Source organism: Hemicordylus capensis, chromosome 4 (genome assembly GCF_027244095.1).
Source record: "Hemicordylus capensis ecotype Gifberg chromosome 4, rHemCap1.1.pri, whole genome shotgun sequence".
NCBI classification, from domain to species: domain Eukaryota; kingdom Metazoa; phylum Chordata; class Lepidosauria; order Squamata; family Cordylidae; genus Hemicordylus; species Hemicordylus capensis.
In genome coordinates, this window is record NC_069660.1 from 73,768,500 (window position 1) to 73,791,728 (window position 23,229).

The 23,229-nt window shown below is 42.7% G+C and overlaps 2 protein-coding genes across 16 annotated transcripts in view; one reads left to right on the top strand and one right to left on the bottom strand.

Annotated features, from left to right (window-relative positions):
• ANKS1A (ankyrin repeat and sterile alpha motif domain containing 1A) overlaps positions 1 to 8,799 on the bottom strand; it is a 245,708-nt gene extending 236,909 nt beyond the window's left edge. For 7 of the 15 annotated variants that reach the window (XR_008306214.1, XR_008306212.1, XR_008306213.1 and 4 more), the window contains exon 1: positions 8,206 to 8,773. Coding sequence is in view for 12 of the 15 variants with exons in the window: in XM_053246238.1 (XP_053102213.1) it covers positions 8,206 to 8,399 (194 nt within the window). In the remaining 3 variants the exon portion in view is untranslated. Of the gene's footprint in view, positions 1 to 8,205 lie in introns of all 15 variants that reach the window. The other 8 variants (XM_053246241.1, XM_053246240.1, XM_053246237.1 and 5 more) reach the window with 4 other exon arrangements.
• On the top strand, positions 8,529 to 23,097 carry TAF11 (TATA-box binding protein associated factor 11). Its single transcript, XM_053246255.1, has 6 exons — positions 8,529 to 8,654; positions 16,299 to 16,638; positions 20,012 to 20,160; positions 20,582 to 20,669; positions 20,939 to 21,035; positions 22,609 to 23,097. The coding sequence occupies exons 2-6, from the start codon at positions 16,480 to 16,482 to the stop codon at positions 22,737 to 22,739; spliced, it is 624 nt and encodes a 207-aa protein (XP_053102230.1). The 5' UTR covers positions 8,529 to 8,654; positions 16,299 to 16,479; the 3' UTR covers positions 22,740 to 23,097.
• The last annotated feature ends 132 nt before the right edge of the window (positions 23,098 to 23,229 follow it).

Sequence of the window (23,229 nt, forward strand, 5' to 3'; positions counted from 1 at the left end):
ACAAGCCATGTCTCAGAAAATCTGTATATTCCGTTTGTTTTATTAACCAAAATCAACAGGTACTACTACTATCAGTAAACGGCGAGACAAAATACACTACACATTCAGCCAAACTACATGCATCTTTCCTGAAATGCATAACTTTAAAACACGATCTTACATAAGCATGGACCTGCTTGATCAGGCCCAAGGCCCATGTAGTCCAGCATCCTGTCTCACACAGTGGCCCACCAGATGTCACTGGAAGCCTACAGGCAGGAGCTGAGGGCACACCCTCTCTCCTGCTGTTACTCATCTGCAACTGGTATTCAGAGGCATCCTACCTCTGAGGCTGGAGGTGGCCTATAGCCCTCAGATTGGTAGCTGTTGATAGACCTCTCCTCCATAAGTTATCCAGACCCCTCTTAAAGCCATCCAGGTTGTTGGCTGTATTCCACAAGTTGATTATGCGTTGTGTGAAAAAGTACTTCCCTTTGTTGGTCCTAAATTTCTTGGCAATTGATTTCATGGGATGACCCATGAAATTTTTGTCATTCCATGAAACTAGGCATTTCTAGTGTCATGTGAGAGGTAGAAACATTTCTTTCATCTGTATTCACTTCCCTCCCTTGTAGAAGTGCCCCAAAACATTTCAGAGAACCACCACACTAGTTCAAACTTATTATCCTTTCCCCTGATGTACTGGTTTTCTATGTGTAGCAATTGTGCTTTTTGTGCAGGGAAACATTTAGAAAATGGATTCCTCATTCAACAGTCTCTAGTGATAGAACTCTAAAAGGACTTTGCTGAGCATGTAAATCAGCTTCAAGATGTATTCTGGAAAACGTTGTAGACCAATATGTTACAACTGTTACAATTCTGCTGAATATAATGAGATATTTTAGGAGAATGCAAGATCATTTCCCAAGTGCAGCTTCACAATTTTGCAACTATGAACACCACACACACACTTTTCAGTGAAAAAGCAGAAGTACCCCCTTTCCTGCTCCACGGCCTAAAAGGTACTAGATCATTCGACTGAAAACATATATGTAATTCTTGAGTTTAAGCTTTTGTTTCAGTCTGGCAAGCTCCTGAGAGCAACAAATGAGCAGAAAACTGATTGAGATACTCAAAGCAGCAACATCAGATTTCTGAGTTTAAAGAAAACGCTGCTGTTTAAGACAGACATGTATGCAATTTTAAATGCAAACGGCCTCCAAATTTCAACCCTAATTCAACACACTTGACCACGATAATCATTTGCACCCACAACACATGGCTTTCCCCCGCCCCCAGTCAGATTCTGAATACTGGCTGTATGATCTCACATGAACCTGATTTAGTGCCCATACACCCAATTTAGGGAGATCCTTCCACAACTCTTCACAGTCTACTTTTGTTTTCACCATCTGTAGTTGGGTGCTATCTGCAAATTTTCATCTCAACGCTCATTTCTGACTCCAGATCCTTTATTAATACATTTAAGAGTAATAATCCCAATTCTTTCGGTGACTCCACCGCTTACGTCTCTCCATTCTTTCTTACCCTCTGCTTACTGTTCTTTAATCAGTTACTAATTAATAAGATTGTTCTACAAAACACAATCCATGACTGCCATGAAACTAATTCTGTGAACCCAAGGAGACTCCACCCCCATCTCAACAGCAGTATATGGCATAGGGCAGTTTAACATTTTAAAAAAAAATCCACTGAGCCAGCATAAGCTGCATTCATGAGCCTCTGAACCAAAAAGCTGAACATAATTTTTATTTTAGATTAAGCTGAAACTGTCTTTGTATGTACAGCATTTTAGAAAAACTGGTGCTTTGTGATATGAATACTTTAATGTGCATGTTATGGTGCTTAAATTGTGCAGTTTCTCACTTGTTTAGCCATGTGGTAAACTACATTTGAACTTTCCCACAAAATCTCTAAAGCTGCATTCCAAATGATTTGCCTTGTCCCTTTATTAATTATTATTATTTATTCTGTTTCTATACCGCCTTTCCAAAAATGGCTCAGGGCAGTTGACACAGATAAATAATAAATAAATAAGACGGATCACTGTCCCCAAAGGACTCACAATCTAAAAAGAAGCATTAGACATCAGCAACAGTCACTGGAGGTACTGTGCTGGGAGTAGAGTAGATAGGGCTAGTTACTCTTCCCCTGCTAAATAAAGAGAATCACCACATTAAAAGGTGCCTCTTTGGCAAGTTAGCAGGGGGACCATGTGCTTTATTTCCTCGCTCTTTAAAGCCACGAAAACACAGAAACATATAGCTCTACACACAGCCATATCATGTCACACTTCTGTGTCTCAATTATAAGCCACTTCCATCTTGAGATGAAATGAACAACTGAAACCCAACTAAGACTGGTTGAAAGTAGCCAATGATTCATTGGTTAAGTTAGTGACCTGGAGGGTACAATCAAAAAGACTTGGTGGCCCAGTTGGAAAAGAGCCTAAGCAAACTATCATAACTGTTTCGTGAAGAGTTTTGGACAGAGGTGCATAAAAGAATATTGTTACCACTTAGTCAAAGTCAGTCAGCAGTTCCAGGGAAGAGTTAGCACAGACGATCAAATAAATCCAGCAAGCTAAACCAAGAAGGCAGAGCAATAGAAAAAACGTGAACCAATTTTAAGAAAGCAGGAATTAAAAGAGCCAGCAGTTGTAAGGGCTGAAGTACAGAGGGCAGGAAGGCCAGACAATGAAGGCTGCATGTTCAAGATTCTAATCCAAGTTCTGAGAGTCAGACTGAGGTGGCAGAAGGGTAAAAAAGAAATAACTGGATTTTTGTGTGGTAATACTTTAGAAGTAGGAAAGGGTTATCAGACCCAACTGTTTAGGGGAGAGATCCATACTAGTTACGGATTACCTCATTCTTGTTCTTGTAAATGTAATCCACAACAAAATTCAGCTCTCCTGCTTCAGGGGGAAATGGCTTAGGGCAGGTGATGGGTCTCCCTTTTTTGTTTCACCTCTGCAATATCAGCATTTCAAAATAATCTTATACACAACTTGACAATAACTGGGCCTTGAGGTCAAAGATCACACACAGACAGAGGCATAATTAGGGAAAACGGCGCCCGGGGCAAGCACTGAAATTGCGCCCCCCCGCCACGCCCCCCCCCCCGTGAATGAGCCTCCACATGTATATAAATGAGCCTCCACACGTATATAAATAAAGATAAGCCTCTCCCGTTGAATTATATGGGGGAAAGTGCTTAACTAAGTATGTATGATACTACATACATACTTAGGTTTTTCCTCACAACAACCCTGTGAAGTTGGCTTGTATCTCAAACATCAGAATTATAATGCAATGATGATACATAGTAGTATGTATCATCATTGCATCATAATTCTGATGTTTGAGATACAAGCCAACCTCACAGGGTTGTTGTGAGGAAAAACCTAAGTATGTATGTAGTATCATACATACTTAGTTAAGCACTTTCCCCCATATAATTCAACAGGAGAGGCTTATATTTATTTATATACATGTGGAGGCTCATTTGTTCATAGAAAAAAAAAATTCCTTTCAGCTCTCCTCATTTTCTCCATATCACTTTCCTAACAGTACATATTCATATGTTATGGTGCCCTCCTGAAGAGAATTCTGTTCAGTTTCACTTTATAGTCACCAGATTTTTATGCAAACATATCTTGGGGAAGAAGAGAGAACACACAGAAATTCAGCCCACTTCACACAATTTTTCACCACACACAATCCCTTCTGCCCACACACAATCCCTTCTTTTTGGCGCCCCCCATGTGACCAACCAGGGTGGCGCCCGGGGCACGTGCCCCCCCTGCCCCCCCTATTGTTACGCCTCTGCACACAGATTCAATTCCTCAAAAACAAAATTCAAAGGTTCATTGTGGGTAAGAAGCAGATAACTTAAGTCATCTGCCTTGTTACATCAGTAGTCAAAAAGCTTATCAGTACTGAACAATGTTTGCAGTTTTGCATTTAAGACTAAGTGGCGCTCTTACCCCTGGACTTCGGGGCTGAAGACCAGAGCCTCTACACCCCCTGGGGACCCCAAATTCTCTTTAGTCTATGCTGGGTGGTGTGGTCACCACTGGCCTGCACTACGCTGGGCATAGTGTGATTATGACCTGTGCCAGGTGCTTTAGGGACACAAGACGGGGGAGTGGGGAAAGTAATGTGTGGAATGGTAATATGTTAAGTTATGCGTTGAAATGTTTTTGCTATTGCATATTTGCCTAAGTATACCTGTTATATATTATTACATTCTTGTGAGTTCGGTTGCTTTGTGCCCTCTAAAATCCATGTGTTTAAAATACTGTCTTTGTCACGGTGTGTGTAGGGAGATGATGCTTAACTTGCAGCCGGGGTGTGAGGGCTGCAAAGGCCTTTAGGTTCAGGCCCCAAAATTACCTAAGTGCACCTCTGCTAAGACACAAGATCTAAATAATTAAGGACTGGAAGACATTGGACAGTTATGGTTGTAACAGCAACTAAAACTTAAAATGCTTTTCTCTCAGAACCATCCAAGGGTTCCCAAGAAACACTCTATTTCACATTTTTCCTCAAATGCCCACCTTCTGATCTTATGGAACAATCATCCTTTTGAAGACAATGATTCTTCTCAGTATCAGAAGTAGTGGCTGAAAACAGGGCTCTGCTAGCTCATGAGGTCTCAGGCAAATAAACTCAATTTGCTGATTGCGTGACACTTTCATTCCCGTGTTTTACTAACATTTCATCTTAAAACAGTTTATAGGATAAGAACATAACAGAGCTTTATAATACTGTAGGTAGTTTGAGAAAGAGTATCCTAGACCTTGGATTTTCTGGAGATGTTTCCAATCAACAAAAATATTTGTACAGCCCTACCACTTCAGAACATGCTACTCTCTGCCAAGTTTCAATTTAACCTACAAGGTAAGAATCCTCTTTGTACCCTCTTGTTTTCTTAAATAAGCATTCAGTTTCAAACTATTGATTTGGGAAGCCTGTAAGAAAAGCCGCCTCTGCAAGCATTATGCAAAAGGATATTAAAAGTGCCTTACTGCTCTTGGATAGTTTCAATTTGCATCTTTCACTTTTGGACTACCAATAGCTAAGTCACTCTGCCTCTCTCTAATCAAATTAGCCTCAGATCTTTTATTCCAATTCCTTGTTTTATTCAAAACATTTTATACCAGATGAATCTTATCTCCAATAGCACTTCAGCTGCAATGTGCCAACCCCCAATATACTTCATGAAGAAGCAGGAACAAGAAGAACCTGGAGATGCCCCTGAATTAAAAGGCAAAAAGCTTGTTAACCAATTACTATTATCATTAAGTCTCTGAAACAAGGACCAACATTAATATCACATGCTGCAGAGCAGATAGAACACAGCAAAAACACCATGTCACAGCAGTTATACATGCATTCCCTCCAAAGCTTTGAGATAATCTGCAAACTCTCATCCTATCTGAACTACAGAAAGCAGACCAAAATTCATATTCCATCTGTAGAACTAAGGAATGATTAAGTGTTTTGCAATCATGCTGATCAGACCTAACATCCCTACCCTCAAATATCTAAACAATCTGATTAAAGCTTCTTTGCTCTTAGAAAAAGCTTTTATGACATTGGTCACACTAGCAAGTTTAAAGCTCTTTTTCTCCTCCAGTGATAGGTACGTTTGATGAACCAGTCCAAAACTTGAATGCTACTTAACCTTCTCCCAACTGGGTTCTGGCATCTCACAGCAAGTGCAAGCTTACAATAGCCCTACTGTTTGTGTATAACTTGGAACATGGGTATTCGTTTAGAACTGTCCAAGCCTACATTAGGAAGTTTAGTATGCTAATTCACCATGTATAATGACCATGCCAGACTAATTCACAAATTAATTCACTTTGGAACAGATAGATTTTTAATTCTCAACCCAATGATTTCAAGCAATTCCATCCTTCCAAATATTCAAGCCATGCTTCTGAACAAGCTGTGTCCACATGCCAAGTCACAGGCTCTAACCAATTGCAAGAAGCATGCACTTAACTTCAAATGCACACAAACTCTCCTAATGAGTTTACTCACATTACATGTTTGTAGGATGGGGGCTTGTACCATAGGATGATCAAAAACCTGATTAGGGGCATTTGGAAACCTAGGAAAGTCACAGGTGAAGATGAGTCTATTAAGACTTTCAGACATTTGTCATTTCAGAAAAAAAGCTATTTAATATTCAAGTCCTTATAAATGTATTAAGCAACAGTTAATACTCAACAGCAACCTGGAACTTAGCCGATATATTTATGCCAAAAACAAAGAAAAGGGGGGGATACCAGGCACAAAGTGTAATTCACCTGGTATAAGAAGCAATTATTCTACAAGTACAGAGCCACAATAATCCACCATGGTATTCAAGTGTCAAGTCTAAGTAAGATTAAATATTTTCACAGACGACACTATTCTTATGCCATAACTCAAATGCCAGGCACTGAACCATCTACTTCAGTAGAAAGGAAGATAGAGTGTAGTACTTTCTGCTCTAGATCAGGAAATGATTACATTACACACAGAGTACAAGTAAGAGGCTCAAAGTCCAATGCAAACTAAGGTAGCAGTATACACATTTTAGACCAAGTGCATCTGACTTGGTCCATCAGAAAGATACTACACAGGGATGATAATAATGCAATATTATTATGACAAACAAAAACAGTATTTAACTTTTCAAGTTCACCAGAACTCATGCTGGATTTTAAGCAACAAGAAGAACATAATAGAACCTGCGATTTCTAACAGCCTTAAGAGAGATGGAGTAGCAAGTTTGCAGACTTAAATTAGATTTTGCACCCAGTTGCAACAAAGTGTGCTGGGACAGAGAAGCAATGGACATTTTCCATTTGAAAATACAGAAACCAGAAATTATTCATCTCTGCCACTAACACTAATTGGGGGTGTGCATTAATTGAGATTTGAGCACAGATTCCAAGCTGAACCGGTTCATGGGGCCACCTAACCAATTCGACTGGTGTAGGGCACCTTTAAAAGTAAAAACAGCAGGTCTTTACCTGCTCCTTCACCACTCAATACAGCTTCTTGCTGTGTCTGCGCACCCCCTCCCCCAGCAGTCCTTGAGCCATCATGGTACACACCACAGTTCCCTCTAAGGCGTGCGCACATGCACATGATCATAAGTTTTCTGATGTCAGCTCAATTAATTTTAGATCCCGCTCAGGTTGAATTAGGAAGGCCCCACTCTGAATGCATCTGTGCATACAGTGCCTTGATACTGCCATCCAGAACAAAACATTCTGCACAGAGATGGGGGGAAAAATCAGAGAGACCCCTGGTGCACACATGGACTCCATGCTAGGGATGTGCATGGAACCAGTTCAGAGACCCTTTATGGGTTGGAGAACTTCCAACACACGATGAGCAACAAAATGGCAGTGATGCTACTAAGGGAACTCATCTTCGGTCCAGGCAGGACTCACCAGCTGAAGATTAAGGCTGTGGTGTATACCCGAAAGAACACCTGCAATATCTTAATAATTATGCAGCCCCAATCCTCACTGAAAATACAAACTAATATTTTCTTTTCTGTCTTTTGGCAACAAAGCAGACCTGGCCCGCCTAGTCACAGGAACAAATAACTGCAAATTATACAAGAGTTCATCCTCGAATCAGCCCTGTTCGTTCCAGCCGCAAGTCACCCTCTCTACACACCGGCCTCAGATCACTCCTCCAGTATCTCCCCGAAGAAAGTTTGCACGGACACTCCTCCAGCCAAAGCCTGTGCTTCGCATGGTTGTTAAATCCACAATGCTCTGAAAGCCCTTTTCTCCAAGGAACCCGGAAGCCTCAAGAACAGCCGTGTCAGTTTCGCGGCCCCAGCCCCACAAGCCCAGAGCCATGATCTCCTTTGAACCCTCGAGCCGGACTTTCCTGCGAGGAGTCAAGTCACGCCACGGGCTTGGAGACAGCCAGGCGTCGCGTATTCCAGGCACTGAAGCCCAAACACACCGCCCGGCTGCTCCCCCGCCTGGTGCCCGGGAGCCTTTGGAAGGCGGGGATTCTGCTGCCCACGGACAACCACACCTCAAGGCATTCCCCAGCCACCGAGACACACCCCCGGCCACCTAGTGGCAACACACCCCGCCCCAGGCTCCCTCAGCCAGTCTCGGCAAGGGCGCCGCCGAAGCCTACAGCCCCCCGAGCCACACCCCTGGAGAAGGACACCTACCTGAGAAGACTGGAGAGCGGGTGCCCCCCGCCGCCGCCGCCCCCGCTGCTGCTGCCGCCGCCGCCGCCCCCCGAGGACCCGGAGCCGCCACCGGACCCGAAGCCCGAGCTGAGGCGCTTGCCCGACAGCAGCTTCTCCACGGCGGGTAGGTTCCCGGTGCGAGCGGCCTCCAGCAGCTCCTGCTCCTTCCCCATGGCCCGGCCCGGGCCCGGGAAGCCAACCCCCGCCCCTACTGCTGGTCTTCAGCCGCCGCCGCTGCCTCAGCCGGGCCGGCGCGTCCTTCCGGGGCGGAGACAAGAAGACCGCACCCCCTAGCGGAGCCGACACTGCCTCCTCCACCCGCTAAGAAAGGCAAGGCGGCAGTGCGGAGTGGGGGAGTCCAGCCTTTACCCGCAGGCAGGCGGCAAACAATTCCCTTTCATTCAGAGCGTGTCGCCTCAGAGGATGAGGTAAGGCAAGGTGAAGTGAGTGCTTTTTGCCCGCGCCGCCTCAGCAGCCAGTCATGTACAGTAGAATTTCTCCGTCGCTTCTGCCCATCCGCAAAGATGTTAGGGGTCTCTAATCACTCTAGCTCCGCATAAGATTCTTCCAAGCAAATGAGAAATTTCGCATTGTGCTTCCCACCCTCAAGGGAAAAGCAAATGTTATCTCTACCCATTAAGGAGAAAGAGGTTCAGAATCTTCGGTCGGAGAACGCTTGAGGGTTGCTTCACATGTTATTGGATGGTTTCTCAAGCAGGAATTGGTAGGGAAATCTATGTGTTTAAATGGTTAGCATAGGTATTTTGCTGCATGTACACATACTGCTAGAATGCTGCAAGTGAGCACAGTTTTCATTTCTCCAAAATCCAGGTAAAACCTCGCCTTTAGTTGAAACGTATCATGATCTATGTATGATTTCTCTCCAAATCCTCCTTTCCATATAGGACTTTTGTAACGTGTGAAGCAACCTTTAGAGTCCCTCTGGTCTGGTCTGGTACTGCTCTGGTTCTCTCGTGTATTTAATCCTAGACTGATGGGGAGATAAAATCCTCAGGAAAATAAATAAGCTGCTCTGAATTGGGTCTTGTTTTTAGTGATTTTACTCATTTTGCTAATTTATATTGTTTTATACCACTCCAAGCAGTATTGAATATAAATATTTTAAATAAATAAATAAAACGTTGGTGAAGGTTTGTTGCTTTGACAATTTCCCCAACATAGCCATTCCCCTATTTCCATAAATAGCTGCTCACAGGGACAAAAACACCACCTCATTTTTAAACACTTTCCAAACACGTATACGTGCTCTTACCACTAAAAATGGTAGAAGAACAAAGTAAGTCTCAGAAGAAGAACAAAACCATAGTGTACAAGATGGGCAATAATGTTTTAAATAATGTCTGTAAGGTAAAGTGTGCCATCGAGTTGGTTTCAGCTGGCAACCATAGAGCCCTGTGGTTGTCTTTGGTAGAATACATGATAGGTTTACTATTGCCTCTTCCCACACAGTATGAGATGATGCCTTTCAGCATCTTCTTATATCGCTGCTGCCCAATATAGGTGTTTCCCATAATAATGTCTGTATTTGGGATCAAATGCAAAATTAAGAAAACACATTGGCAAATACTGCAGTGTTTTTAGCCTACTTTCCAGTAGGCTTATGAGATCACCCGGCATTCTCTGTGTGTGTGTGTCTGTGTGTGTGTCCTCCCACTATCAACTTCACAATGCCTGGACCAATATGAACCAAATATGATCTGCCCCAATCCAAGATAGCGGACGCATAAACCTTTGAGGCGCAAGTGGGCTTGTGAACTGCCTAACCAATTTGAACCAAATCTGCTACAGCTGCAGAGACACTAGGGATGGGCCCGGACTGGTCCAGAGGCCATTGAAATAGCCTCCAGACTGGTCCGGACCTGGGTGGTCCGGTTCGGGTGGGGGAGTACCTTTAAGAGCGGCGGGAGGGTTTACTTACCCCTCCCGCCGCTTTCCCGCTCTTTCGCCGTAATCCTATGTGTAACTGGGGCAGCAGGATACCTCCCTGCCGCCCCTTCCCCAACGTTGTGCGTGCACAAAGGACTGCTGGGAGTTTTCCCAGCAACGTCGGGGAAGGGGTGGCAGGGAGGTATCCTGCCGCCCCAATTACACATAGGATTACAGCGAAAGAGCAGGAAAGCGGCGGGAGGGGTAAGTAAACCCTCCTGCCGCTCTTAAAGGCACCCCCCCACCCCAGTGCCGGGCCGCAGTTGGCGGTTCCGTGCACACCCCTAAGAGACACATAGGGATGCCTAAATGGCATGGTATGTGATGATGTCATCCACTCCAGTTCAAGATGGCAGCCACATGAACATCTGAGGCACATGTGGGCTAATTTGTAGACTGCCTAACTGATTTAAACCAAATTAGATACAGTTGTAGTGAGTGACACACAGGGACACCTCAACGGCATAGTTTGTGATAATGTCATCCACCCTGATCCAAGATGGCGGAAACATTAACTTTTGAGGCGCAAGTGCACTAACTTGTGGACAGTCTAACTGATTTGAACCAAATTTGCTTTAGCTGTATGGACAAATAGAGATGTCCCAATGGTGTGGTTTGTGATGATGTCATCCACCCCAATCCAAGATGGTGGACGTATGAACTTTTGAGGCACAAGTGCACTAACTTGAAGACTATCTAACCAATCTGAACCAAATTTATTACAGTTGTAGTATGTAACACACAGAGACACCTCAGTGGTGTAGTCTGCAATAATATCATCCACCCCAATCCAAGATGGTGGGTGCATGAACATTTGAGGTGCAAGAGATCTAACTTGTGAACCTCGATTTGAACCAAATTTAGTCCAGTTGTAGAGACAGTGAAAGGAAAGTAGGCTGATTAGTTCATACTAGAACAACTTGTTTTAGGTTTTTTGTTTTGTTTTTGTTGCGGGGGTGGTTTGCAATATTATAGTAACCAAAGCATAGGCTTTTTAAAAATCCAGAGCAGGACTTGTATGGTCAAAGCTCCCTTTCTGATGTCTCTAGTTAAAGGCCACAGGTGAGAAAGAAAAGAGAGAAAGAGAAAATATTGTGCCATTGAGTCAGTGTTGACTTCTGACGACCACAGAGCCATGTGGTTTCCTTGGTAGAAACAGGAGTGGTTTACCATTGCCTTCTCCCATGCAGTATGAGAAGATGCTTTTCAGCACCTTCCTATATCGCTGTTGCCCGATATAGGAGTTTCCCATATTCTTCCCCATATTCTGGGAAACACACCACTGGGGATTCAAATCAACAGCCTCCTGCTTTCTAGGCTGGTTGCTTTCCTGCTGCACCATCAGGTGGTAGGAATGGATAAAGCCTGCCTGAGACATCAATAGGGAGTTGCTGTCTGTCAACACTGGACTAGATGGACCAAAAGTAAGGCAGCTTACTTTGCCTTTATCCACCCTCTTTCTTCTCTGTTTCCAACCTCCCACTTTCCCAATCTCCCATTAGACTATTGCCATACATGGAATCCCCTGAATATTTACTCTAGGAAAAGTGGACTTCTTACATTCATGCAGCATGAAATGTAAAGTACTGTATATGGTCAGCACCAGTAACAATGTGTACTGGTTGGTGGTGCGTGCGTTAATCTGGCTGTTGTAAGGTATGTAATTGAAGGAGGATAGGGAAGCAGTAGCTCCCACTGAGTTTCAGACTACATACCCATGTCCCAGTTCAGACACACGGAATGCAATCCTGTGCATGTGTTAAATGGGACTCACAAGAAAGTGTGCATAGGATTGAAGAAGGCACATGATCCTCTCCTCCACCATGCACCTAAAGTGAGTTACATTAGGTCCCCGTAGTAATATAATTCCTATAGTTCTTATGCAATATAAAGAATAGATCTCAGTGTACACTCTTAAAATACACTGAGGGTTTGTTTGTTTTCAATCTTATATTTGCTGCTGGAGACAGACTATTTTTAAAAGGGATGAAGTTGGTATGATAGAGCTATTTTTGCCCATCATTGCCCATCATGCACATTTTGTTCTTTTTTGACAACCACAGGGCTCTGTGGTCGCCAGGAATTAACACTGACTCGCTGGCACACTTTATGTTACAGTTTGTGGCCAAACAGCTCTTGCAGATTTTTGAAGCAATAGGTAAGCTTGCAACACATGTTAAGTTGCAGCCTTGGAGAAGCCACTGCCAGTCAGTGAAGACAATACTGAGCTAGATAGACCAATGGTCTGACTCAGTATATGGCAGGTTCCTATGTTCCTAAGCAAGAATCAATAGTGGGGCAGGTTGAGGGAAGCTATGTTATACCACAAGCAATGATGGTTTTCCTCTCATCTCTCTAAAAATACTGCTCATCTCCAGATTAAATGTATTTTATTCTGGTCTTTACTGAATTATTACCACTCCCCCTGCATTGAGATATGTTGACCCCATTGAAATCTAAAGAGACCTCATTGAAATCTGATTGGGATGTGCCTGGTCATTCTGGCTGGAGAAATGTTGAACTCTTAAACTCTGTCTCTGATGGGTCACTAAGTTAATGCACCTTGTGTTAATTTCTATTGGGATTATGTCTCATGGTTCATACCAGGGTGGATTTGATTTAAATCAAACTGATTTAAATCACGATTTAAATCACTAGCAGGGTGGATAAAAATCAAAAAAATCCGATTTAAATCAAAAAATCTGATTTAAATTTAAAAAATCAGATTTTTTTGATTTAAATCGGATTTTTTTATTTAAATCAGATTTTTTTTATTTTTATCCACCCTGCTAGTGATTTAAATCATGATTTAAATCGTGATTTAAATCAGTTTGATTTAAATCAAATCCACTCTGGTTCATACACCAAAAGCTGTTCTCTCCATTGTGAAAATTCTCCATTTATCCCTACCCTCTGTTTCCTGTCCTTCAACCAGTTAGCAATCCACACATATACTTGTCCCCTGATCCCATGACTGCTAAGTTTTCTCAGGAGTCTTTGATGAAGAACTTTGTCGAAAGCTTTGTCAAAGACTCCTGAGAAAACTTAGCAGTCAAAGGATCCAGCAGTCAAAAAATACGCTGCAGACAAGCACTTGGTAGGGTTGCAACGAAGGCCTTGGAAAGGATATTTAAGGATAAATAAATAAATAGATGCTGTGAACTGTCTATACCTACAAAGATTAGAATAGTTCAGACACTCTGTGGTTGGGAAAGCTGGACTTTGAAGAAGCAAGATAGAAAAAGTATTGAAGCTTTTGAACTTTGGTGCCGGAGAAGACGTTTGAGGATACCATGGACAGCCAGGAAAACAAAACAATTGATTATAGAACCAAATTAATCCAGACTATAATCAAACAAATTGATTATAGAACAAATTAATCCAGACTTTTCGAGGCACAAATGACCTTACCCATTTGCTCAGACTATCGTACTTTGGACACATTATGCTGGGAAAGTTCAAGGAAAGAGAAGAAGAGGATGATCAGCAGCAAGGTGGATGGACTCAATTACGACAGCAATAAATGCAGCACTGAGAGACCTTAAAGGCCAAGTTGAAGGCAGATCATCCTGGAGAGAATCTGTCCATGTGATCGACACCGACTTGATGGCATTTAATCAATCAATCAACTAACAACTGGTTACCAGTCTTCCATGAACTGTTCTATACTATCTTCCTGCCTTTATGGATCTGCTATGCTGTGTTAATTTATCCTTTATTAGCAGATTCCCATTTTGTTAATCCAATCCCTTTTGTGAGCATAAACAATCCCATGATATAAAATGTTGTTAATAATAATAATAATAATAATAATAATAATAATAATAATAAATAAATAAAGTACACCGCTCTGGGCTCCTTGGAGGAAGAGCAGGATATAAATGTAAAATAAATAATAAATAAAAAATAGCTGACTGGACGCATAGCGTCTGCGCCCCTAGTTTGACTCTCCCCCCCCCTTCAGCCCCTTCTTCCTTCTTCTGGCAGGCGTTTCTGATGCCCGGCCGGCCCCTTCTCTCCCCACCACCACCAACAGTTTCTCCTGCTGGCTTCTCCGTTCCCTCCGGCTGCTGCCTCCTCTTCCTGGCGGCCCAGCCGCCTCCTGACCCCGGCAAGCCTGCCACCGCCACCTTACCGCTGCTGGGGCTGCCCTCGCTGCCTCCTCGCCTCAGCTGCCACCATTTCCCCCGGCAGCAGCTCAATGGCCTCCTGCCGTGTGTGAGCTCCCACCACCCAGCCATTCCGCTGGGTGCTGGGACACATCCCCACGGGCACGTTTTCAAGAATTAATTATAAAGATAAATAAATGGGTCAACACAGCAAATATTACTTACAGCTCAGTCTTCTGCATGTTTACTCAGGTATTCTCATTGTAATAAAAGGGATGGACTCCCATCTCCCATCTCCCAGTTGCAGCCTTAAATAATATAACAAGTCACATTCCTAACACTGTGCAGTCAATAAATTGAAAAAAGTAAAAAAATAAGGGTTTGTGTCCTGAATTTCTATTTATTTCTATTATCTAGTATAGACTATTAAATATGCCATGAGACACCTTTTCCCAAATAACTGATTTGATGTATTTTTCTATTAACCAACTGTGATGTTATTACTTACAAATGGGGGTACATACAGGTTTATTCCTTATTTCACCTTTCCTATACTCCTGCCTGAAGCATCTACATACCTGAAAGTATTATCTTTTCAGCTCTGGAATGTTTATCTACCTCTCTGGAATGTTTCATTATTAGGTTCTTACCCATTTACTGCCCCCAGTTTTTAGAGCAAATATTTCTCCAAAGTAGTATTTATTTGCTGATTGCTTGAACGTGCAGTGAACACCCAGTGTTTCTCAGATAACAGTGTTACAGAATTTCTATAGCGGGGATATGAGACAAGCACTAGTCAATCTTCCTCAATCCTCAGCAAGTAAACATAATCTGTATAATTCTATAAAAGAGGAAAGGGAGAGGCCCATTGTGTTGTTTATGTAAAAACAAAAACAACTTTGAAGAGTAGTTAACCAAGTTAGTCCAGATTGCTTTAATAGTTTCTTTCTGTAGTGGCAAATACAAACCACCCTCCTGCTGCCCCCTCCCCTCATTTCATGATCACTTGTTGTAAATTAATTCCCTACAGCGGGGGGTTCTCAAACTTAGGTCCCCAGATGTTGTTGGATTACAACACCCTTTGGCTATTGTGGCTAGGGAAGAAAGGAGTCTGGGGTGTAGATCCCCCCCTGAAGCCTTTCATCTGAGGGGTCCCCCCTAGTTTTACTAAACTCCCCCCCGCCAAATCTTAAAACTCATATCTCCTCCGCAAACACGTCTTTCCAATTCGTCCCCATCCACCCCCCAAAATTAAGTGAGGAGTTGCTACTCAAACCTTCCTTATCTGCACCCCAATTAAAGCTGTAGTCCAACAACAGCTGGGGACCCGAGTTTGAGAATTCCTGCCCTACAGAAATCAATGCAGAGAAAACACGCCATCCTATTTTCTTTCTTTCTTTTCCTAAAACGAGGCTGGTTTGGGTTTGCATTGTTTCCAAGGTCTGGCGTGGGGGACCTCTAAGTTTAGATAAAAGGCGTGTCTCCTTGGTACTCAGCAATCTTTATGGTCTCAGCATTTGTCAGTATCGACCTCAAAAAAGAATCACAAGCATGTCCACAACATGTATATGCTGCTGGTTAATTAAAAGAAAAAGAAATGTACATAGCCCCTGCTAACTGGACAAAGATGCACCTTTTTACAGTGCTGTTTCTCTTTTCTCTGTTTCTCTTATTTAGCAGGCGGAGAGCAACTGGCCGTATCCACCCCCTCCAGTGACTGTTCCTGGTGCCTATCTTGTGTTTCTTTTTAGACTGTGAGCCCTTTGGGGACAGGGATCCATCTTTATTTATTATTTATCTATGTAAACCACTTTGGAAAGTTTTGTCGAAAAGCGGTATAGAAATATTTGTTGTTGTAGCAGCAGTAGCCGTAATACATCTTAAACGAGCCTCTCATCCATGTTAATATTCAGGTTGATTTACAATAAACATCAGCTCAGACACTGAAAGGCACCTTTGTAAAGTGCCGGCGCTCCGTGCGTCGCTCGCCATTCAAAACAGAGTCTTTCTTTTTAGAGTTGCTGCGACAGACGATCACCGCTACCCCTCTGGCAGAATTCCTTGTCCAATTCATCACCATCACCTTTTTCTCTCCGCCTCCCTGCTTGGGCGTGTCGCGTTGTCCTGGAAACTGGCGGCCGGGACAGGGTCGCCCTGGTGACGTCATCAGAGGCCGACAGAGTCAACTCCCGGTAGGATGGCTGAGCCGGTGGAGTCTCGCCGGGAAGATCTTGCTCTGCCATCGGCTGCTTCTTCCCACTCTCCTCCCGCGGAGTCCTCTACTGCGGCGGTTGAAGTTGCTGAAAGGCTGGAGAAAGAGCCTGGCGACGCTAAGGAGGAGGTGCAGGGTGGAGAGGTAGGGAAGAAGGAAGCGACGCGTTGAGTTTCCCCCATGCGCTTCTCGTCCCTTTTTTCGATGCAACTCGGCTGTGTCTCGCTCTGTGCTTGTCTTGCTTAGAGTCGAGGCTGGGCGGGTGCCGAGTTTCGATTCGGAAGGGGCACAAAGCCGCTTTCCCAGAGACAGTCACTAGTTTCTTTTAAATCTCTTCTTTGTCTCTTAAAATTTCGGCTAGCTTGCATACACGCGGCACTGTCCTGGGTCCCTGGAAACTAAATCTCAGTTGGGTGAATTTGTGTTCACGTGACTGTGTATTTACACGTGTATGCACAAAAGATGCGTTCACAGCTAGATTTCCATCCCCCCCCAAAAAACAAACAGACAAATAAACAAACAAAAACTTTCTATCCAAGTACAAAATGTTGCTGCCTTTGGACTTGTAGCGATTCTGCAGCAAGTATAACCAGATACATTGGACATAGGAAGTCGCTATATACTGAGTCAGACCGTTGGTCCATCTAGCTCAGTATTGTCTACACAGACTAGCAGGGGCTTCTCCATAGTTGCAGGCAGGAGTCTCTCCCAGCCCTAACTAGAGATACCAGGAGAGAACTTGGAACCTTTTGCCTGCATCCATGCAGTTCCTAGAGCAGCCTGTCCCCTAAGGGGAATAGGCTAAAGGGCTCACATGTAGTATCCCATTCAAATTCAAACTAGGGTGGACCCTGTTTAGCAAAGAAGACAATTCATGTTTGCTGACAGCACACTTTACCTTTACTACAATACCAGCCACCTAATGGCACAGTTGGAAATGACTTGACTAGCAAGCCAGAGGTTGCTGGTTTGAATCCCCGCTGGTATGTTTCCCAGACTATGGGAAACACCTATTTAGGGCAGCAGCAATATAGAAAGGCATCATCACCACAGGGCTCTGTGGTCACCAGGAGTTGACGGCACACTTTGCCACAATATCAGTTCTCCTCCTTGTGAGGAATTAAACTTTTGCTGGGTTTCAGAAGCCTGCTATTTCATTTCTGTCTTAAATGTTGCTGGCCCCAGACTCTGGAATGTTCTCAAGGTGGCCATTTGCTCCTTGGTCTCCATCACAGTTTTTAGAAAGTGTGTGAAATCTTGGTTTTTTACTAAGGCTTTTATATTATTGTCTCCACAGCTACTGCTTTGTATTTTGTATGGTTACATTGTGCTTGTATTTTACATCTTTTTAGTCAGATCTATGTTTTTATATTCTAGCTTAATATTTGAATTGTGTAATTTTAATAGTCTTGTTTTAATTTTCTGTGTGAATGGGATTGAGGTTGTTTTAAAGGCAGTATACAAATTTAACAATAAAATAAAATGCACTGGCTTTTGGTACACAGCCTTGATACCTAAAGGACTCCCTTCCCCCAACACTATAGGTCTGTCAGAGATGTGCACTGATTCATTTTGGCACCATCCAAAGGGTGGTGAGGGGTTCCTTTAAGAGGAAGTGGGCAGGTCCTACCTGCTTCTCCTGGAAGCTGCTGCTGCTCCGCTGCTGCCCCACTGCAGCGCTGTTCTCAGAAAAGCATCCCTGTGAAAGTGGCCCCGCCCCGCCGACGGGATGCTCCACCCTGCATCCCTCACGTGGCATCGGCGCAGACCTTGACACCATTTGTGTGCCAACACTGCACAAGGGATGCTGGGGGAAGCATCCCATCGCCATGGCGGGGCGGTTTAAAGCAGACAGGCTGCCACTTTCACAGGGATGTATAGTACCTATAGAACAGTGCTGCACTGGGTCGGCTTGGGGTGGCGGAGGCTTCCAGTGGGGCAGGTACAACCTGCCTATCTCCTTTTAAAGCAACTCCTCACCCCTTTCCGGAACATTTTGGCTACGGGGAGCTGAATCATTTCAGTGCCTCCTCAAAGAGCACATCCCTACTGTAAGATCACTTGGTGAGGCTTTTATACTGCTCTCTCCACCACCTGAAGTAACTGGTGGTGATGCTTGAGATTTTTTTCCTGTTTTAGCATTAGGAATGTGGAGCACCCTGTCCTGTACTCTTTCTTTACCAGTGTTTCGCTTTCAACCAAAGACCTTTACAAGAGTTCTGGTTTGCTGCTTGAGGAAACCATTTTTGGTTGCTCTGGTACTTCAGTGGTTGTCTTATATGCTGCTCTGTGGTTTGTCTTGGCTGTAGATTTGTATCCTTATTGTGTTGTTTTCACTGTGCAAGCAACTTTGAGCAGTTTTGTCCGGTAGTGGAAAGGTGTGATAAATTTTCCAATAACTAACATTTGGTGTAAGGTAGCTGAATCCTAATTAACACGATATCTGTGCAGTGAAAGGTTGTCTGGCCACAGTGGCAGCATCCCTGTTTCCGAAGTGTGGATGCTTGTGCAGGGGAAATTTTTTACATATCTCTCCTTGCCCTGCAAGTTCTCTTTGAAACCCAGAAATACATCTCTAAAGGCTGCATGATTCTCAGGGACATATTTGAGTTGTAAAGAGTGCTTCTGGGGTGGTGGTGAAGTGCAAAAGTCCTCCCTTCCCGTGCAAGCACCCACACTTCTGAAGTGGGGATGCTATTGCTGTGGCTAGCATCCTTTTTCCTGCATTGACACAACATTCGGTCTGGATTTCGGTCAGTGTTTTTTAAGGAAATCTTAATGTCACTTTATTCAGATACCATCCTTCCAAAGACAATGCTAGGCAGTATTGCAGAGTAAATGGATTACAGTGTACAACGGGCACAGAGAAGGCTTATTCAGATATTATGCTGGATGTGCCTACAGATGTCTGAATATATTCTTGTGTGAATGACTGTACATGAGTTGATTTTACAAGTGAACCTGCGTACAAGCTGCCACCAAGTGTAGGGCATAGATAGGAAGGTTACTACTGTATATGTGTTGAACATAATGTGTGAATAATTGTAGACATGTACACTGTATATTGATTATAGTGCATTGAACATTACATGAATAGAGTTAAAAGCTTTTTAGCAATGTGTAGTAATCCTTGGTAAAGGAATAGGGGTGTGACAGGTACACAGATGACTCTGTTTTTTCATGTGCAAAATGCTGAAGGATATATCTTCACCATTTTTCTCCCACACACACAAACTGTGTGATGGTCATGGATAGTGAGTATCCAGTGCTGGAAATGGACATGTCCAGTGAGGAATTTTTGTACAGTATAAACAACTGTTAAATAATGTTGCAATACTTATTTCTTTACACTTAATTAAACAAAATAAAACTAAAACATGCAAACTAGGACATGTGTATGATGATATAGAAACAGTGGGACTAATCTTAAAATATCTTTGGTGTCTTTACTAGTAATTATGGTGGGATATTTCAGAAGTGTAATAGTCATAGAGCCTAAAGATTGTTTTCTTACTAGATTATAAGCAAGGAAGTTTCTGAGTTGATCTCAGGAGAAATAGAAGAATCTACATCACAGTCTTGTGCAGCCAAGAAAATAAAAATAGAGATCAAGGAGAAGAAAGAAAAAAAGCATAAAGTAGATGAAGATGAAATTCAAAAAATGCAGTGAGTATTGTTTCAGTCTATATGGCATATAGCTTCTATTTGTGCTAAATGGCTTTTCCGGAACTTTCTAACTTGATAATTGATTATCATTGTTTTCTGTCAGATACTAGACCAAGTACTATAGGTTGCATTTATGCTAGTGTATGTTTAAGAAGTGATGCCGCTAATTTTATTTTCCCTGCCATTGTTCTCATTGGGGTGAATGTTCCAAATCAGGTCTGCATCAAATAAATACTTACTATCCTAAAATAGTTCGTTATCGGCACTCCTCTCCCTTAGACGTTTGTTATATATCAGATGAAGCATCATACTGTCTTTCTGCACTTGTTGGCTTTAAAAGCCAGGCATTTTTGTAGTTATAGAAGCGTTTTGATGTTAAAGTGATGTTCCTGAACCTTTGGTATAATCCTTGTTTTTGTAGAATACTTGTTTCTTCTTTTTCTGAAGAACAGCTAAATCGTTACGAGATGTATCGCCGCTCAGCTTTCCCTAAGGCTGCTATTAAACGGGTAAGGTTCTGCTCCTAATTAATTTAAAACGCATATCAGTTTGTTGGAAGGTATCTTTATGATATATGAATGTCAAAATAATAGGTGCCGGAGTATCTTCATAGAATAGCCTATAAATTTTCAGCTTGTCGGCCATAACGTGTGGAGGCCTTTGCTGCTATTAACGTAATTATTATTGAGAAGCAGTAATCAGGATGTGAGAGCACTAAGAACTTGCATCTTCAGTCCAAAGGTGAATTCTCCTGAATTCTCTCTCTTTCCTCCTTCAGCTGATACAATCAATTACTGGAACCTCTGTTTCTCAGAACGTGGTTATTGCCATGTCAGGAATTTCCAAAGTCTTTGTTGGAGAAGTAGTAGAAGAAGGTAAGTGCCAGGAAAAATTCTGAATTGGACAGTCCTACTGCACTCTTAGCTTATTGATATAACAATGTGAAATTAGGATGGAAGGTGGCACTAATAAATGTCTTTTTCTTTTGTGAGACACACACACAGACTCTTCTTCTGTACCAGCTTTGCTAGCTTCTGTTTCTGAGCTCAACAAAGTGTTGGTCATTGCCTTTAAAGCCCTAAGTGACTTAGCATCAGAATCTAAAGGGCTACTTTCCCCCTCATGACCCTGTTTGATTTCCTGAGGTAATATCCTGCCGTCATCTGAAGTTCAGTTTATATGATAGGGCCTTGTTTGTGGCTGCACCTAGATTGCAAAACTTCCTGTTCTGGGAGATCTGTATGGCCATCTTTTTACTTTGTAGGAAGTGAAATATATGTTTTCCCTTCTAACAAGCCTTTGGCCTGCTGCGTGTTTAATTTGATTCCTTGTGGCACTGTTTTGTAAATCTATTTGCTGTCTCCAGTTTTGTTTCTAATTTTTATTGTGATAATTATGATGCTTTGGGCCTTCCTCTATTGCAGCAGAAATAGGGGTGGTTTTTTAAAAATGATCTGTTCATGCCACTTGCGCTCTGAACTTCATTTTGGTAACTTGACAGTACTAGTCACATTTGTGTGTTAACTATTTATTATTCAGCTCTCGGAAATGCAGCATGTAGTTAAACAAGTTTTATGCAATCATCTACTCTTAAAATATCACAATTCATTAGTATTGTGTTTATATAACTAACGAATAGTGCAGTATGGTTGGTGTCTGTTGCCATCTCAGATAATAAATAGAATTCACCTACCTGCACTGTACCATTTTCCTTGAGAAATAACACAGCTAAAGGTGTTCAGGAATATTTTCAGGCATTCTCTTATTCTTGTTTTGTATTAGCAATGGAAATGCCATGGATGTTACAATGCAGAGTTGGTTTTATTTTTGGTTGCTTAGCTAAGAAAAAGTAGGTAACTTGTTTTTGCCTTTTTGCTTCTCCAGTGCGTGTAAGTGATATACTTAAATAATAGAGTATATATAAGTAGGGGCACCTTGTACTGGCTGACATCATGACAAACCATGTATGTGTGCGCCCATGTAGGGCACATGCAGTGCTAGTCACTGTCCTTCTGATGTGTGGCTGCTCTTGCACTAGATTAAGTATTTTGGAGCTTTCCTCACACTCTGGACCTGCGGTTCAGCAACAGAAACACTACATGTTTCTGTTATAATGGAGTGCTTCTGGAGCATTGGGAAAGCGCCAACATATGTTCTTGTCCAAAAGTACTTATGCTTTGCAAGTACAGGGGTTAGTGCTGCATGCACACTGCTGTTCGAAGCATGCATATATCATTGGTCCAGATGTCAGCAAATAGCTTATGACTTGCCTGCTGAAATAGTTAGGACATCAAGGAATGCAGATGCATACAGTTCATCTGTCTTGAACTTAAAAGGGAAATGTTTGTAGGAAAGGGGTAGATTTTATTGCCCTTCCTGTGTGTCTTGCTCTTGTTTGTACTGAATTGGCATACTAATATGAAAGGCTTTCTTGTGTTTTTGTTCCAGCACTCGATGTATGTGAAAAGTGGGGAGAATCCCCACCACTGCAGCCCAAACACATGCGAGAGGCGGTCAGACGACTGAAGTCACGAGGACAGATCCCCAACTCAAAATATAAAAAAATTCTCTTTCACTGAAGTAGTAGTGGGAGAGGAACCCCAAAAGGGATGGAGAACTTATAGGTGGTAGTGGTGTGAGTGTGTGTTGGGGGGGGGCGGGACACTTGTTTGAAATGTGATGTCTTCATCTTTTTTTAAAGCCATCTCAGGTGCATCATATTCAAGCTGTGTCCAATAAGAATAAGCTTATGTAATCTGAAATCTTGGGCCACAAAGACTAAATCTGTGAACATTTTTGCATTATTGCAGTGATAAGATTATTCCAGGCCTATGGGACACTAGATTTCCTCCAAGAGGGAACAAATGCAGCTTAACAGATGTGTAAGAATCAAGCTCTCTGACAGTCATCTCTAATAAAGATAATAATTTGTCTGTATTAAGTCTAGTGTTAAATCTATACGTGTGTGAGATATATGTAAAACATTGTTATAGGCAGTGTCACTTCCAAAGAGGGGCAGGTAGTAGCAGCTTTGGATACCAGTACATAAAGAATGCATTAGGGATGTGC

What these genes read in the sequence shown, in the direction of transcription:
- TAF11 (XM_053246255.1), top strand. Translation starts at nt 16,480, where the DNA reads ATGGCTGAGCCGGTGGAGTCTCGCCGGGAAGATCTTGCTCTGCCATCG. An exon ending in GATGAAATTCAAAAAATGCA is followed by an intron (nt 20,161 to 20,581) that starts GTGAGTATTGTT and finishes TTGTTTTTGTAG; the next exon opens with AATACTTGTTTCTTCTTTTT. An exon ending in TGGAGAAGTAGTAGAAGAAG is followed by an intron (nt 21,036 to 22,608) that starts GTAAGTGCCAGG and finishes TTTTTGTTCCAG; the next exon opens with CACTCGATGTATGTGAAAAG.